This window comes from Mesoplodon bidens (assembly GCF_964165515.1).
Source record: "Mesoplodon bidens genome assembly, chromosome: 11".
NCBI classification, from domain to species: Eukaryota; Metazoa; Chordata; class Mammalia; order Artiodactyla; family Ziphiidae; genus Mesoplodon; species Mesoplodon bidens.
Window position 1 is genome coordinate 41661434 of NC_138167.1, and position 14400 is coordinate 41675833.

General features: G+C 60.5%; 1 protein-coding gene across 1 annotated transcript in view; it reads right to left on the reverse strand.

Annotated features, from left to right (window-relative positions):
* The window catches only part of LRP1 (LDL receptor related protein 1), an 81599-nt gene that overhangs the window by 16701 nt on the left and 50498 nt on the right, over positions 1-14400 (reverse strand). The window contains exons 32-54 of the mRNA XM_081249992.1: positions 14068-14217; positions 13806-13946; positions 13368-13502; positions 11735-11866; positions 11341-11475; positions 11021-11150; positions 10792-10918; positions 10283-10434; positions 10067-10191; positions 9418-9795; positions 7830-8019; positions 4355-4559; positions 3797-3989; positions 3076-3201; positions 2740-2868; positions 2349-2468; positions 2017-2130; positions 1562-1711; positions 1362-1484; positions 912-1028; positions 621-749; positions 259-381; positions 39-179 (exon numbers count right to left, since the gene is read on the reverse strand). Coding sequence (XP_081106118.1) covers positions 39-179; positions 259-381; positions 621-749; positions 912-1028; positions 1362-1484; positions 1562-1711; positions 2017-2130; positions 2349-2468; positions 2740-2868; positions 3076-3201; positions 3797-3989; positions 4355-4559; positions 7830-8019; positions 9418-9795; positions 10067-10191; positions 10283-10434; positions 10792-10918; positions 11021-11150; positions 11341-11475; positions 11735-11866; positions 13368-13502; positions 13806-13946; positions 14068-14217 — 3465 coding nt within the window. The remainder of the gene's footprint in view (positions 1-38; positions 180-258; positions 382-620; positions 750-911; positions 1029-1361; positions 1485-1561; positions 1712-2016; positions 2131-2348; positions 2469-2739; positions 2869-3075; positions 3202-3796; positions 3990-4354; positions 4560-7829; positions 8020-9417; positions 9796-10066; positions 10192-10282; positions 10435-10791; positions 10919-11020; positions 11151-11340; positions 11476-11734; positions 11867-13367; positions 13503-13805; positions 13947-14067; positions 14218-14400) is intronic.

Below are 14400 nucleotides of genomic sequence, written 5' to 3' on the forward strand. Positions count from 1 at the left end.
GGGCTGAGAGTGGGGAGGGAGCCACGCGTGGGGCCCACCTGGGCTGGTGCAGTGCGGGTTCTTGGGGGCCTCGTCACTCTGGTCGTGGCAGTCATTTTCACCATCGCATTCCCACTGCCGGGAGCTCAGGCAGCGCCCGTTGGCGCAGCGGAACTCGTTGGGGCCGCAGGTCGGGTACTCTGCGGTGGGAAGGGCAGGTGAGGCTGGTGGCCTGTGCGAGGAGGGCGGGGCCCCCTCCCACTGCGGCCCCGGGCTCACCACACTCGGGGGACTCGTCAGAGCCGTCGGCGCAGTCCCGGTCGTGGTCACACATGAAGTGCTTGGGGATGCACTGGCGGTTCTGACACATGAACTCGCGGTCCTCACAGGTGCTGTTGTACACTGCGGACAAAGGCGGATACGGCCCCTCAGCCCCCGCCCGACCGGCTGCTGACTGTCACCCCCCGACCTTCCTGTGGTCTGAGTGGTATAATGGGCAGAGCGCTGGATGGGGCGTCTGGACACCTGGGCTGTAGACAGGGCTCTGCCACTGACCGCCTGAGTGACCCCTGCGGAAACACTTCCTCCCCTGGACCTCGGTCTCCCCTTCTGCAAAGTGAGACCACAGCCCCACCACTCACAGCAGCCGGCTGTGACACTCTCATCAGCGCCGTCAGCACAGTCCTTGTCACCGTCACAGAGCCAGCGCTCGGGGACACACACGTGGGTGCCCGGGCAGGAGAAGGAGCTGGGGCCGCATGTCTTGCCTTCTGTGGAGGGAACAGGGAGCCACTGAGAGACGCAAGAGCAGTAGGAGCAGGGCCAGGCAGCTGGGGTGACGTCCCCACTGCTGTGCTGTCCCCGGTGGGGTGCGTAGGGGGCTCTGCCCTTCCCAGGGCCACCTCCCCAGCCAGACCCCAGGCCCCTCTCACCACAGTGAGCAGCCTCGTCCGAGCCGTCCCCACAGTCATCGCTGCCATCACATAGCCACTGCTTGGAGATGCAGCGATGGTTCTGGCACTCAAACTGGGCCTCTGAGCAGAATTTGTCTGGGGCAGTTGGAAGCCACAGTTAGATGGGGAAGGGATGGCGGGTCACTCAACTGGGCAGGTAGATGCCAGAGGACGGATGGGAGAGACACCCATGGCACCCTCTGTGGGGGGCTCAGCAGGGGCTGGAGAGACAGCCCCCGTCTCAGAGCCTGAGGGTCTGGGTTGGGGGCATGGGGTGAAGCCCTGGGTGCCCTTCTCAAAGGAGGGCATTTCCTGCGAGGGAATCAAGAGGTGGGGCCTGGACAGGGTCTCAGCGGCTAAGGCGAAGCCCCAACCCCACAGGTCCTCTGGGTGCCTAGTTCAGGTGAGTGGGTGCTTGCGGTCACTCACTGCAGTGGGTCTCATCCTCGCCGTGTTCACAGTCGTCCTCCTTGTCACACGTCCAACTCATGGGGATGCAGCGCCCACTGGGGCAGGCAAAGTAGTTCAGGGGGCATCTGGGGCGCTTCACACCTGGGGGCGAGGGAGGCATGAAGGCAAAACCACCTCGGGGGTCCGCTGCCCACCGCACACCTGCCCACTGGCCGGACCTGGGCAGTCGCGCTCGTCGCTGTAGTCCCCGCAGTCGTTCGCGCCATCGCACACCCAGCTGGGCGCGTAGCAGAGGGAGGTCCGCTCACAGGGCTGGAAGCGCACGCCCTTCACCCCCAGGCGGAAGTAGCTGCTGCAGTCGGTGGCGCCTGGCGAAGGCGAGGATGAGGGTGACACCAGGTTCCCTCCAAACACCCTCCCTTAGAGCTGCTGGCCCATACGGAGACTTCAAGCGTTTTAGAAAGTTGAACCATGTTGTTCGGGGGGTGGGGGCTGGTGGGGGTGCTCTGCCCGCACTTTCCACTCCCTGCCCCCTCCCTGAGTCTCAGGGAGCCCAGGCCTGGGGCAGACTGGGAGGGGACTGAGCTGCCACGTGGGCCAGAGGGAAGGCAGAGGAGCCCGGGCAGGAGGGCAGGGCACCCGAGGAGGCACCCAGGAAAGGGGCATCACTCACTGCAGTTCATCTCGTCCGAGGCATCCTCACAGTCCACAAACTGGTTGCAGCGACTGGAGTTCCCAATGCACGTGCCGTCCCGGCAGCGGAATTCGCCCACACCGCAGGCCGTCTCTAGAACAGCACCCACCCGGTGCCATCAGGCGGGGTCCTCCCTGGGGGGGCCAGGCAGGCCCAGGCCAGAGCTCCTGGCCCAAAGTGCCTGTCCAGCCCCATCATATAGTGCCCTGAACCAGACTCCTTGGGGCCTGGGGACCAAAGATCAGCAAGGGTGAGGGGTGGGAGGGGACAGGGTTGGGGGCGGTCCGAGGCCCAGCATGGGTCCCACTCACTGTTGCAGGGAATCTCATCAGAACCGTCCCCACAGTCATCGGCTCCATTGCACCACAGCATGTTGGACACACAGCGCCCATTGTTGCACTGGCGGAAAGTCTTCTTGCAGCGGCGTGTGTCTGCGGAACGGGGAGCAGGCCACAGTCAGCAGCAGCTACAGGGGAGGGGCTGCCTCTGAAGAGACGTCCTGCATTTGCTCCCTTGACAAACTTGAGGCTTTGCTACGGGCCCGGCATGAGGCTCGACTCCTTCTCGGGTCGGGGTTGCGGGGGGCAGCTTTTGCTCCTCTCACTCCCATGCCCCGCCCTGCTGCAGGCTGAGGCTGGTGACTCAGGAGGTGGGGGCCTGGGGGTGCGGGCAGGGGCTGTGGGGCTGGAGGAGCCTCCTTACTGCAGTAGGACGGCTTCTCGTCAGACTTGTCCTTGCAGTGGGAGACGCCGTCGCACGTCAGGCTGAAGTTGATGCACTCGCCATTGGCACACTCGAATTCATCTTGAGCTCGGCACGAGGAATTCACCGCTGGGGAGGAAGGTGGAGGAGCTTCCTGAGGCAGGGCCTCGGGGCTCTGAGTGCCCGTACACCTCTCCCCCCAGGAACTGAGGCCATCCTGTCGCACCCTGACGAAAGGCTTTGTGGGGCTGGGCTGTTGGGAGAGTCTGGGAGGAGACGGTCCCCATCTACGCCCAGCGCCCCCCGTCAGTGCCTCCTCCCTCCTCCCCTTCTCACCCTGGCAGCTGAGGTCGTCCTGGAGGATGCGGCCCCCTCGGCAGGAGCAGTTGACATGGCCTTGGTGAGTGAGCAGACACAGGTCCTGGCAGCCCCCGTTGTTGATGCGACAAGGGGAGAGTTCACCTGAGGCAGGGATGGAGGACAGTGGGCTAAGCGAGTCCTCTGCTGGGCACACGCAGAATGCCCCCCCACCCCCAACAGCTTCGCTGAGCTTCTTGGCACCGCCTGTGACACAGTGGCTCACGGCTGGGGCGGGGGCTGCCGTGGGAAGGCTGGGTGGGAGCGTTTGGGTGAGCCTGAGGTTGAGGACATGTGTGCTCTTAGGTGGGGTGATTGGGGCTCTGAGCTGTACTCTGGGGAGAGCCAAGCCTAAGGTCATGTGTGTAGTGGTGGGCACCCCAGGGCACATGTGAGGAGTGTGTGAGAGGCCGGGACAGCTGCAGATCTGTGTGTGGGACCTGTGGTCGTCAAGCCAGTGTGGGACTGTGTCTGAGCACGTGCACACAGGGGGTGGAGTAGGCAGCACCTGGGATGGGTGTGAGATCAGGTTCTGGCGGGTAGGTGTGGTTCTGAGTGGGAGGAATGGCTAGAGCGTGTGCTGGGGGTGTCCAAAGATGTGAATCAGACCAGTTGTGTGTGTGCGTGTGTGTGTGTGTGTGTGTGTACATGCTGGCACAGTGGGCAGGAGAGCAAGGCTGGTGGCAGCGGCCCCACTCACAGCTGTTGGTATCATTGGCCACGGCGATGATGCCCATGGGCTGCTGGGGGATGTCCACGCGCAGCAGCTTCATGTCACTGCCCACGTACTTGTTGGCCCGCTGCACGGCCCGCCGCACCCAGTCGGTCCAGAAGATGTGCTCCCCATACACAGCCAACCCGAAGGGGTGGACGGGCTCTGACTTCAGGATCACCTGGGGAGACAGCATCTGCCCGTCAAAGGTGTCACTCTCACCCCTACCTCCAGCCCTGCAGCTGGCTCCAGGCACCAGGGGCCCGGCTCCTCAGACACAGTCACAGAGGGGCAGGATTTGCAGAGACCTGTGATCACCTTCCTCATTTAACTGCTGAGGAAACCAAGCCTGGAAGGCTGAGGATGGCTAAGTGGCAAGGTCAGGGTCTGACTGGGACTCCCCACTGTCCCCCTGGCTCCTCCCACCATGTCAGGTGGCCTCCCTTTCTCCTGCTCTGTGCCTGGGCAATCTCCTCCCTGGCTGACCGGCAGTACCCCAACGTCAGCCCCCTCGTGCCGCCCGTCCCGCCTGCCCCGGAGACTCACATAGCGATGGGAGCCGTCATACTCGCACCGCTCGATCTTGTCTAGGGTGGCGTCGGAGAAGTAGAGCTTCTCGGCCCGGTGGTCGATGGCCAGGCCATTGGGGGTGCGGATGTCCTTCTCGATGAGGGTCAGGACATTGGCTCCTGACAGGGCTGCCCGCATGATACTGGGGTGCTGCTCGTTCCAATTGGTCCAGAACATCAGGCTGGGGGAAGAGAGGGCCACAGAGATCAGGACTCAAAGCCAGGGAGTCTGCCATGGAGGGCCCAGGCCCAGGCGTGCAGACAGCCAGACCCAGGGGTCGGCCAGAGTGTCAACTAGACACCTGAGGTTGCACCACAGGCAACCTCAGAGCCACCAAGGCCAACACAGCCCCAGTGCCTGGGAAGGGCTGCCACACAGACAGCTTGCATGTGTGTGGGGTGTGTGTGTGTGTGTGCGCGTGTGCACAAGTGCTTTTCAGTGTCTGTGAAATGGCCACCTGCGTTTACTGAGACAGCATAGCCAAGTGAGTCAGCCTCTGGGGTTCCAATCCTGGCTCCAGCACTGACCAGCTAGGAACCTTAGCAAGTTACTTAACCCCTGTGTGCCTCAGTGTCCCACTCCATGAAATAGGAATACTACTACTACCTGCCCCATAGAGTGGTTTGAGGATTAAACGACAGCTGTGTGCTCTATGTGAGGATTTTCTATTATTTTTTCCTTCATTTCTCTCTTCTCCTGGCATCCAGGAAACCGTTGAGTGTCTAGTGTGTCCTAGGTCCTGGTGATGCATGGATTCTACCATCATGTTCCCAAGAATCGCCTTCTCCATAATTTAAGGCCTTTGCATATTTGGGATCTGAGCCTCAGCTTTGCCCCTTACTAGCTCTGACCTAAACAGCCCTTTTGGCCCCTCTGAGCCTCGGCTTCCTTTCAGTGAAGGAGGTGGTGGGAACGGCCAGCCATGCCGTGCTTCTCGGGTGGGAGTGGGGGTGAGACCCCAGAGATGGGTGTGGAAGACCTCCGGGCTGGTCAAGCACTACACCGGTGTGACAGTGTGGTCCTCAGACCACCTGCATTGGATGGCGATTCCTGGGTCTTTGTCCTGGAGATTCATGTGCAGTTAGGGTAGGGTGAGTCCAGGGAACCAGACTTCCCAGCACTCCCCAGGCCACCCTCAGGCACCCTGGACTTTGAGAAGCATTGAGCTACACCAAAGCCAGATCTGCTTTTCAGTTCCCTCACAGGACCTGCCCTCTGCCTCCCAATCCCCAGGCCCCTGTGTCCCTCATCCTGCTGTTCTGGCTACAGAGCTGTCTTGCAGGGCTGCTGGACTTATCTCCTCAAACCTCTCCAGGTCTCACTCCTTTGAACACTCCCCCTCCCCCGTCTCTCCATCCTGCCACTATGCTCAGGCAGGAAAAGGATGCTTCCCTGCCATTAGGGAGGTGCTGGCTGCTCCTGAGCTCATGAGGATAAAGCTCTGGTTTTAAAGGCCTCATCAGGGGAAGGGGCGGGGTTCTGGTGGTTCTTGGCGTCAGGATGGGCGCGGATGGAGGCAGCTCCCTCTGGCCTCCACAAGAGAAAACGGGTGTCCCAAGGCAGCTGCTAGAGTCATCTTCCTTCCCATCAGGGACACCCACACCCTCAGGTACAGCACACTCCGTGCTGGGAAGTGGCTTCCCTCCTATCATGATAAACTGCTACACGTGGCAGAACAATCTGTGCTGTCACTGTGGATTCAAGTTTGGTAAAACCACTCCCCGGGAAAGGGCCGTGGGGAATGGTGGGGAGGAGAGGCTTTCCTGAGGGGCAGGCAGTCAGCACCCAGGGTTGCGGTGACTTTCTAACCGGGCTGGGGAAGGCCGCTGCCCCCTCCACACTGGCTCCCTCCCGTTCCTCCAAAGCGCTCGCTCCTTCTGGCCAAGGGAGGGCCTCTCCCAGACAGTTCGGCTCTTTCTCCTGTGCCCTGCCCGGCTTCAGTTCACCCTGTCGTCTTGCAGACCTGGCTCATGCATTGCCCCCTTGAGAACACGTTCCCGGACTTCCAGCCTGGGTCAGGTCCTCGTCACCCGTCGTCACCCACGCATGGAGCTCCCTGCAGCCTCATGAGGGCAAGAATCAAATATGCCGACAAAGGGCTGACACAACCCTGCTCCCCGTCGGATCCTCAGCACATCGCTGGTTCTCAAAAACCATTTGCTGAGTGAAGGACTGAATCCCCTGAGCTCAGAGCAAAGGAAATTAGTGGGCTCTGAATCAAACGTGAGAGGCAGGCCGGGGGCCCCAGAGCATGGCCCCTCCATGGAGGTTCCAGGCTCACGAGGGATGGGCCCAGGGGGCCAGCCCCAGGCAGGTGAAGTCGTCAAGGGTCACGGCGGGGAAGACGGGATCTCCGTCATGAGCCGTGTACGTGCGGGACAGGACTGAGGCAGGAAGGACCCTCAAGCTGGTTGGCGGTGTCAGCCAGGCCGGCTTTGGGCCAGGCATGAGTTACATCAGGGTAAGGAATCTAGGTTTGGTGCACTCACTGTTTCTAAGTAGCTGCTTTTGGGTTTTGTTTGTTCCTTAGTTTCCTAGTAAGGCTTTGGGAAAACATTCCAAGCGCTGCTAAATCCAGGGGAAAAAAGTTTTGCTAGAATGTGGGCCAGCGGTCCTAAGGTGAGACTGGGGGCTCACTAGAGGCCCACGTGATGGGGTTGGGGGCTGCCCCTGCAGGACAGCAGAGTGGGTGGAGGCTGGGGGTGTGTACCATGCTGGGGGGTTTCCTCCCAAATTCTCCCTTTGCAACCTTAGCCCAGCCTCCTGGGCTTCCTCAAGCCTGTCCCCCACCAACCCCCTGGCACCCCCCCGCACCCCCAGCCCCGAACCTCAACTGGGCTGGGCGTGGTTGAGGCCCCTTGCAGTCCTTCCCTGCCTGGAGCCCTCCCTCCGCCGGCTCTTGCTCAAAGCTCTTATCCGGGCTGCCCTTCTGTGGCCTTTGCAATTCCAGGCCCTGTGCCAACCCACCGCCCCCGTGCTGCCTCTCAGTCATCGCATCCAGCCCTGTGCCGTCAGCAGTTTCCCACCAGTGATTTCTCTCCCCAGCTAGGTGGCTCGAATGGGCCCAGCTCAAGGCTTCCACACAACAGGCGTTCAGTGAACAATCTTTGCTTGAAGCTTGGAGACCCAGAAAGACAGAGGACCTACTATGTGCCTTGAACATGGCTCTCTGATGAATGAATCAATTAATCACCAAGCCAGAGGGTCCTCCACAGCTCTCTCATCCTCCCCTTGATGAGGCACCTGAAATGTTATTGTCCTCATATTACAGATGAGGAAACCAAAGCTCAGAGAGGTCACGCAGCTGGTCTAAGGTCACACAGCAAGGAAGTGGCTGAGCTCAGGTTAGAGCCAGCCTCTCCTGTTCCTGCATCCCCTTTCCTGGTCTGCCTGGGGGCAGTTCCTGCCACCCTGTGGCCCACTGTCCCCATGCCCTGGGCCCGCAGCTCACTTCTGGCACTCATCCAGCACAAAGGCCCTTGGGTGGTCGTCTCCAGACATGGTGATGACCGTCTCACGCTCGAAGGCCCCTGGGCGGGTCTGGTCCACAGTGTGGCGGGTGATGGTGGATGTCGTGTAGCTTGTCCAGTAGAGAGTATCCCAGCCACGGTGATAGGCCAGGCCTTCCACAGAGCCCACGTCTGCGAGGAGACAGGAGCAGCGATGGGTCAGGACAGGGCCAGAGAGCAGAGCGAAGGGGCAGCCTGGGCATCCCCACGCTAAGGGCATGGCCTGGGGCACCCTCTCCCTTGGCGTATGTGGGGCTGGATGGGAAGTGTGGGAGCTGGGGAGCTTGTGTGGGTGTGGCCCTCAGTGCCCCCAGCCCTTTCTGCACCCCCCTATTTCCCACCCAAATGATCCATGGTCCATCCCCCTAACCCTTCTTTCTGTGTCTTCCCACGGCTGGATAGATTTGGCTTTATGCTGTGGTCACACTTCCTGGAGCTAAAGTTCTACCAAGTTGGGCGCAAACTGGATTTCAGTAAATCAGATCCCACGTGGGCTGTACTGGGGAGCTTCCTACTTAAAAAGACCCTGAACTGGATTGTCTGGTAGACATCTTAGGCTCAGGTTAAGAACTAAGTGCATGATGAAAGAGACGTAGCAGAACTTAGGTTAAGAGAAAAAGCCTCAGGGGTTTCAGTGACTTCAAGCTGTCTGGCGATGTGGTTGCCAGAAGGCTGCATTAATAGAAGTATTGTAGCCTGAACAATGGCCCAGAGAGAGGGGACACTTCTGCCAGTCTCTCCCGATCAAGCTACGATTATAGAGTATCGAGTTTAGCTTTGGACACTACATTTTTAGACAGATGTGGGGACTGGATTCTATGAGGCAGAAAAGGACCAAGGAGGTTGAAAGACAGGTCTGTTTTTATCCCCACTGTATACCCGGCACCTAGTTCCGCGCCTGGCAGGTCTTTACGGACAGGAGTGATAAATGCATGAACAAATGAATGAGTCAAAGGACCTAGGAGCACCCAGCCCGGAGAAGAGAAAACTAGTGGAATAAAATAGCAGTTTTCAAAGAGCTGAAAGGCTGTCCTAGGATGACAGCTCTAACCCCCCCACCCTTTATGGAGCTCACACAATGTGCCCTGCGCCGAGCTAAGCTCTCCCACCTGTCGTCTCAGGTCATCCTGTCTCTGTGCACTGGCGAGCAATGTGAGGCTGAGGGAGCACAGAAAACTTGCCCAAGTGACTAAAATCCTGTGTCTGGGGTTGAACCCGCCCCATCTCTGCAGCCTGTTCTGTCAGCAGCGGACACACAGAGGAGAGCTTCGGCTTATTCTGTGTAACCTGGGGGCAGAACTAGGACCAGAGGGGGCCAACTCTGACTCCAGTTGAGGAGAGACTTTCAAGTAACTACAATGGGTGCAGTGTGATTCACTGGCCATATGTCAGGGATACCGAGGCAGGTGGGATTCCGATCCGGGGCAGGGGTGGGCTGGCTGGTGTCTGCGGCTTCTCTACCCCGAGTCTGTGCTGACCCTCCCTGCACTCCCCCTCCACTTGCTGGGAAGAATGGAAGTCTGGACTCACTCTCCACAATGGTGGTCCTGCCTGAGCCATCGTCATTTATCTGCTGGATGTTCCCAAAGTGGATGTCGCTGAAGAAGATGCGGTTGGGGGTGCCCGGGGAGGTGCCTGCTCGGTAGTCGAAGGCCAGAGCGATGACGTTCTTCATGTGCTCAGGGTCCTCGAAGGGCTGCACGGGTGCGTTGAGGTTGCGCTCATCCGACAGGTGGATGCTCTTAAGGATGGTGCGCTCCGAGTAGAGCAGGTAGCCTGCGTACTCGCGGCACGACGCCCCATCTTCAGCCAGCATCCCGTGGGCGCAGGCGCAGGCCCGCTGCCCGCCCCCCCGGTACAGGCACAGCTGCTGGCACCCGCCGTTGGCCACCGCACACACATTGGTGCCTGGGGGTGGGGGGAAACCGGGAAGGCAGAGGTTACAGAGGGCAGGGGTGCCTCTGTCATCTCAGCCGAGGTGGAAACTCTGGTTGGCGCCCGGCTCTGCCTCGGGACCCCCAGTTCAGACAACCCTCCAGGCCCCTGTGCTCAACTCCTCAGCCTCGTGGGACCCTAGAGGGTGCCCTGGGGGTCTAAGTTCTCTCCCAGCCCTTCTCACTCTGGGCTCCCAGGTGGGGCCCTCTGGCCTCTCCTGCCCAGCCCGGAGCCCCAGCCTCACCTTTCTGTCGGTCCCGGTTGAAGACTTTGATGTCTTTGAGCTGGACGCCGATGCCCGTTCGCAGGGGCACGGAGTCTGTGGCGTTATCCTTGCTCCCGCGCTTGATGGAGCCGTTGGCGTGAGTCCTGGGGGAAGGGAAGGGCCACGAGCAGGACGTCATCCGGGGCCGGGGGGAGGGAACGGACGGCCCAGGGGAAGGCCAGGACAGTGGCCCACCTGTCACTCCAGTAGATGAACTCCTCAAACACAGACACCGAGAACATGTCCATGTTGTTGCTGGACAGAACTACCTCACGGTCCTCGCCCGTCTCCAGGTCGATCCGCTCGATCTTGTCGGTCCGGGCGTCGCACCAGTATAGCTTCCCATCCTGCGGGCCGGAGGCACCCGCTTCACTGCCAGTCCCCACGTCCCGCCCACTCCTGCCTCTCTCGTCTTCCCCCTCCTTCCTCCACATCCTCCCGCTGCCTGAAATGCTGATCTGCCCTCTCGGCATTCTTACGGTGCTCGCTTCGAAGTGACCCCCTCCGCCATTTCTGGGGTGGTGGAATCCTACTCTGGGTGGGGCGCTGGGCCAGAGGACCCCATGACTCCTTGGGTCCGTATCTACCCACCCATGGGCACATCCCACGAGACTCAATGGGGAGCAGGGCACAGGGTAAGGGGAGCTGCCCCCCAGAGTACGGGGTCCATCCCGTCGGCCCCAGGGCCAAGCCTGCATGCAAACCTGATAGTCCACCGAAATGCCGTTGGGCCAGCTGATGCTGACGTTAACCAGCACCACTCGCTCAGCGCCGTCCAGGCGAGACCGCTCGATACGCGGATACTGGCCCCACTCAGTCCAGAACAAGTACCTGGGGTGGAGGCGGAAGAGGGGGTCAGTCCCCAGAACATGGAGGACAGAGGGCCTGTGGCCAGACCAGAGCCGGGAGCGGTCAGCCTGTCCAGCTCCTCACCCCTTCTCCGGGTGGACAGTGATCGCCCGGGGCTTGTCCAGGCCCTGGGAGATGACCACGTAGCGGAAAGAGCCATTGAGCCGGGCGACCTCGATGACGTCAAAGCCCTGGTCTGTCCAGTAGATGTTGCCTGAGGAGGGAGTAAGGGGGGGCTCAGGGGTCGGGTGGGGATGGAGGTACCTGGTCCCCTCCAGCCCCTGATACCCCTGCGTCTCCCCATCTGTTCCTGCCTACCCCTTCTTCTCAGACCCTTCCTTCTGAGATCCCACTTCCCCAGTCCTCTGCCTCACCGGCAGGCCCTCAGCCCTTCCGCAACTCACCCGCGATCCAGTCCACTGCGATGCCCTCCACGCGACCAATGCCATTGGTCACCACATCCTCACGCCACGTCTGGTCTCGCTTAGCCCGGCTGATGGTACTTAGGCCCATGTCCACCCAGTAAATGGTGTCATTTTCTGGAGGTGGAGGAGCCAACATGGGACACTCAGCAAGGTAGGGGGAAGGTGGGAGGTCAAAATCACGAGGGGGTAAGGACAGAGGTGACTGAGAGCTGGGGGGACCAGGGACTTGGAAGCGGACATAGTGGGGCAGGGGCAGCTGTGGTAAGTGTCGCCCCTTCCAGCTGCAGTCAGGCAGCCTCTCCCTGGAGCCCCAGAGCACACCACCCCAAAGGGAAGGTCATGTCCCACCCCCTCCTGCCACCAAATGGCTCACCGGCATGGAAGTCGATGCCGACAGCCAAGGAGGTCCCCGACACTGGGACCAGGGCGTCTGACTTGTCGTTGGGATCCAGGGGGATTCCCCGGATTCCCTCATGCACAGAGTACAGGAGAAAGGAGCCCACACCTGCAACACAAGGACACTTCGGGCATGAGCTTTGCCGACACCCCTTAAGCTTGGCTTCTGTCACCCTCAAACCCTTTTGATACCTTCTCCCAGCCATCACACCTCCCCCCTCAACACGTACTCTGGCCTGGGGGCCTGGGCAGGGAGGTCACCTGGCTGGGAGAGAGCGCGCAAGGGAGCACGCAGCTCTGGGGAACCGCCTGTGAGACCTTTAGTGCCCACTAGAGGGCAGCAGAGACCTGGCTTTCTCTCAGCGCTCTGCCCTCCAGTCCCACTTCACTCCACACAGCCCTGCACCCCCAAAGGTGTTAGGGAGAATCTGGGGAGGACAATAGGACTGGGTGACTCCCAACTCTAGGTTTCCACCTTAATTTCCTCTTCGTCCTCATCCATCTGGTCTGTCACACCCCTGTCTCTGACACCTCGCTCCTGAGCCAGTCTCCTTCCCAGTTTCCCATTTCTTACCGGGCGCCACTCCCCATGCACCCTAGAATCCTCCCTTGCCTTTATCCCTTCACACAGCCTCTCCTCAAATGAATCCCCTAATGGGTCTTGGTTGCTCAGGCTCCCTGAAAAACAGGACTCATGGTCGAGTGAGTTTGGGGAGACTGCAAACACTAGAGTCGTCCCGTGAAAAATTCTGTGCCGATTAGCATATTCAAGGCTCTGAGAAATTGTGCAGCACAAAAAACACTTAAACTTTGTTCAACCCAGTGTCTCTTTCTATAACATCTAGCACATCAAAGAGGGAGGTTCCCAGGAGTGCACTTCGGGAAATGCTGTCCTGGGGCAGGCTTGTAAATCGGTCAGCAAGTTCTTGTGAAGTGTCTCTGAGTTTCATCCCTTCTCCTCAATCCAGCTGCTAAGCCCCAGTCCAGGCCAACAGCCCCCTGACTGGTCTGAGTGCCTTGGTTTCTCCCTCCCCCACTCAGCCGGCTCTCTGCCGCCAGGTTAATCTGCCCCAAACGCCACCTTCCAGGTGCTCCTGGCTGAGAACCCGTGGAGCCCCGCCTACCCCACAGCCTCACCCATGGCTCCCATACCCTGCGCCATGCGGGTTGGCACCTCAGGGCCCTGCACACACCCTCCTATTGCTCTGGACCCCTTGCCTTGCATATCGTCCCTTCTTCAAACCACACACTCAAATCCTACGTGCCCTATAAAACCCAGCAGCCAGCACACCTCTGGCGTGAAGTGGCCCTGTCGCCCCCTCCGACGTCTATTTCTCCAAAATCCTACTGAAGTCAGAGCCACTTCATGCTGGCCCCCCCTTCTGGTTAAGGCTGCAGAGCACAGGGACAGGGACTTCTGCCCCCTGGCTTCCTCCACAGCAAGCGGCACAGTGGGCGCTGACTAAGCATCTAACCCAGAGAACGCTTAATACACGATGAACTCGGTCCTGTCCCCAAGGTGAGAAGAGGAAGGTGGGCTGTAGAGTAGGAAGGGTCGGGTTGAGTTGGGGACCAGGGTCAAGGCGGGGAGCAGGGGCAGGGGCACTGACCCTCGCAGGCCTGCTGGCCACTCCGGAGGCTGTAGCCAGCTGTGCACATGCAGGAGCGGGTGGACTCCGAAGTGGGCAGGCAGAGCTGGGAGCAGTCGCCGTTGTTGACGCTGCAGGGGTTGGTGCCCTCGTGGTCTGGGGTCAGGTGGGAGGCAGAGAGAAAGGGTTAGTGGCTCTCCTTGGGACCGCGGTGTCAGGCTCACACCCCTTTACCCTGGACCTTGTGGGGGTCACCACCCAACCCAGCCCTCAGGTCTTCTGTCCTGCAGGGCCCCTGGCCCTCGTGAAAGAGGAGTCCCCTTGGGTGGTGAGCAGAGCTTAACCCATTTTCATTCCCATTTGCTTGCTTGCTCAGGGGTTCCTGCAGCCCCTCCTGGCCACAGCCCCGACCTCTGTGACCCCCATCCCACTGCCCCTGCCCCTTGCCCCCCACCTCACCCAGCTGGATGCTCTCATCGTAGACCTTCATGTGCATCACCAGGGTGGTGCTGTTCCGCAGGACCACGGACCCCGAGCCGTCAGCCTTGTTGCACGTGCCCATCTTCTCTGACACCTGATCTGCCCACCACAGCTTGTCCCCTGTGGTGGCAGGAGCGGATGAGACCCTGGGGAAGGCCCTGCCCCCAGGCCAGCCCTGTCTCCTGGCCAGTCTGGCCCGCCTGCTCTGCTCTGCTCCCTGCTCCCACCCAGTGGCCCTCACCCATGATGGCCAGGGCGGTGGCCTTGCCCAGCTGGTTCCGCATGGCGTCGATGACCTCTAGCCCACTCCCGTCCAGGTTGCAGCGGTTGATGGTATGGTTCTTGGAGCTGATCCAGTAGAGTTTGCTTTCAGGGAAGTCGATAGCCAGGCCTGGAAGAGGAGGGGGGTGTGACTGCCAGAGAGCGCAGCACCAGGGCCGGGATCCAGGAGCCTGACCCAGCTGGGCCTCTCACGTCTGGGGATACAGAGGGAGGTACAGAGTATGTGTGTGGTTTTGGGAGGAGGGTGGTGAGAACAAGTACTAAGCCAGGAGTTTGGGGAGATGGAGGGACA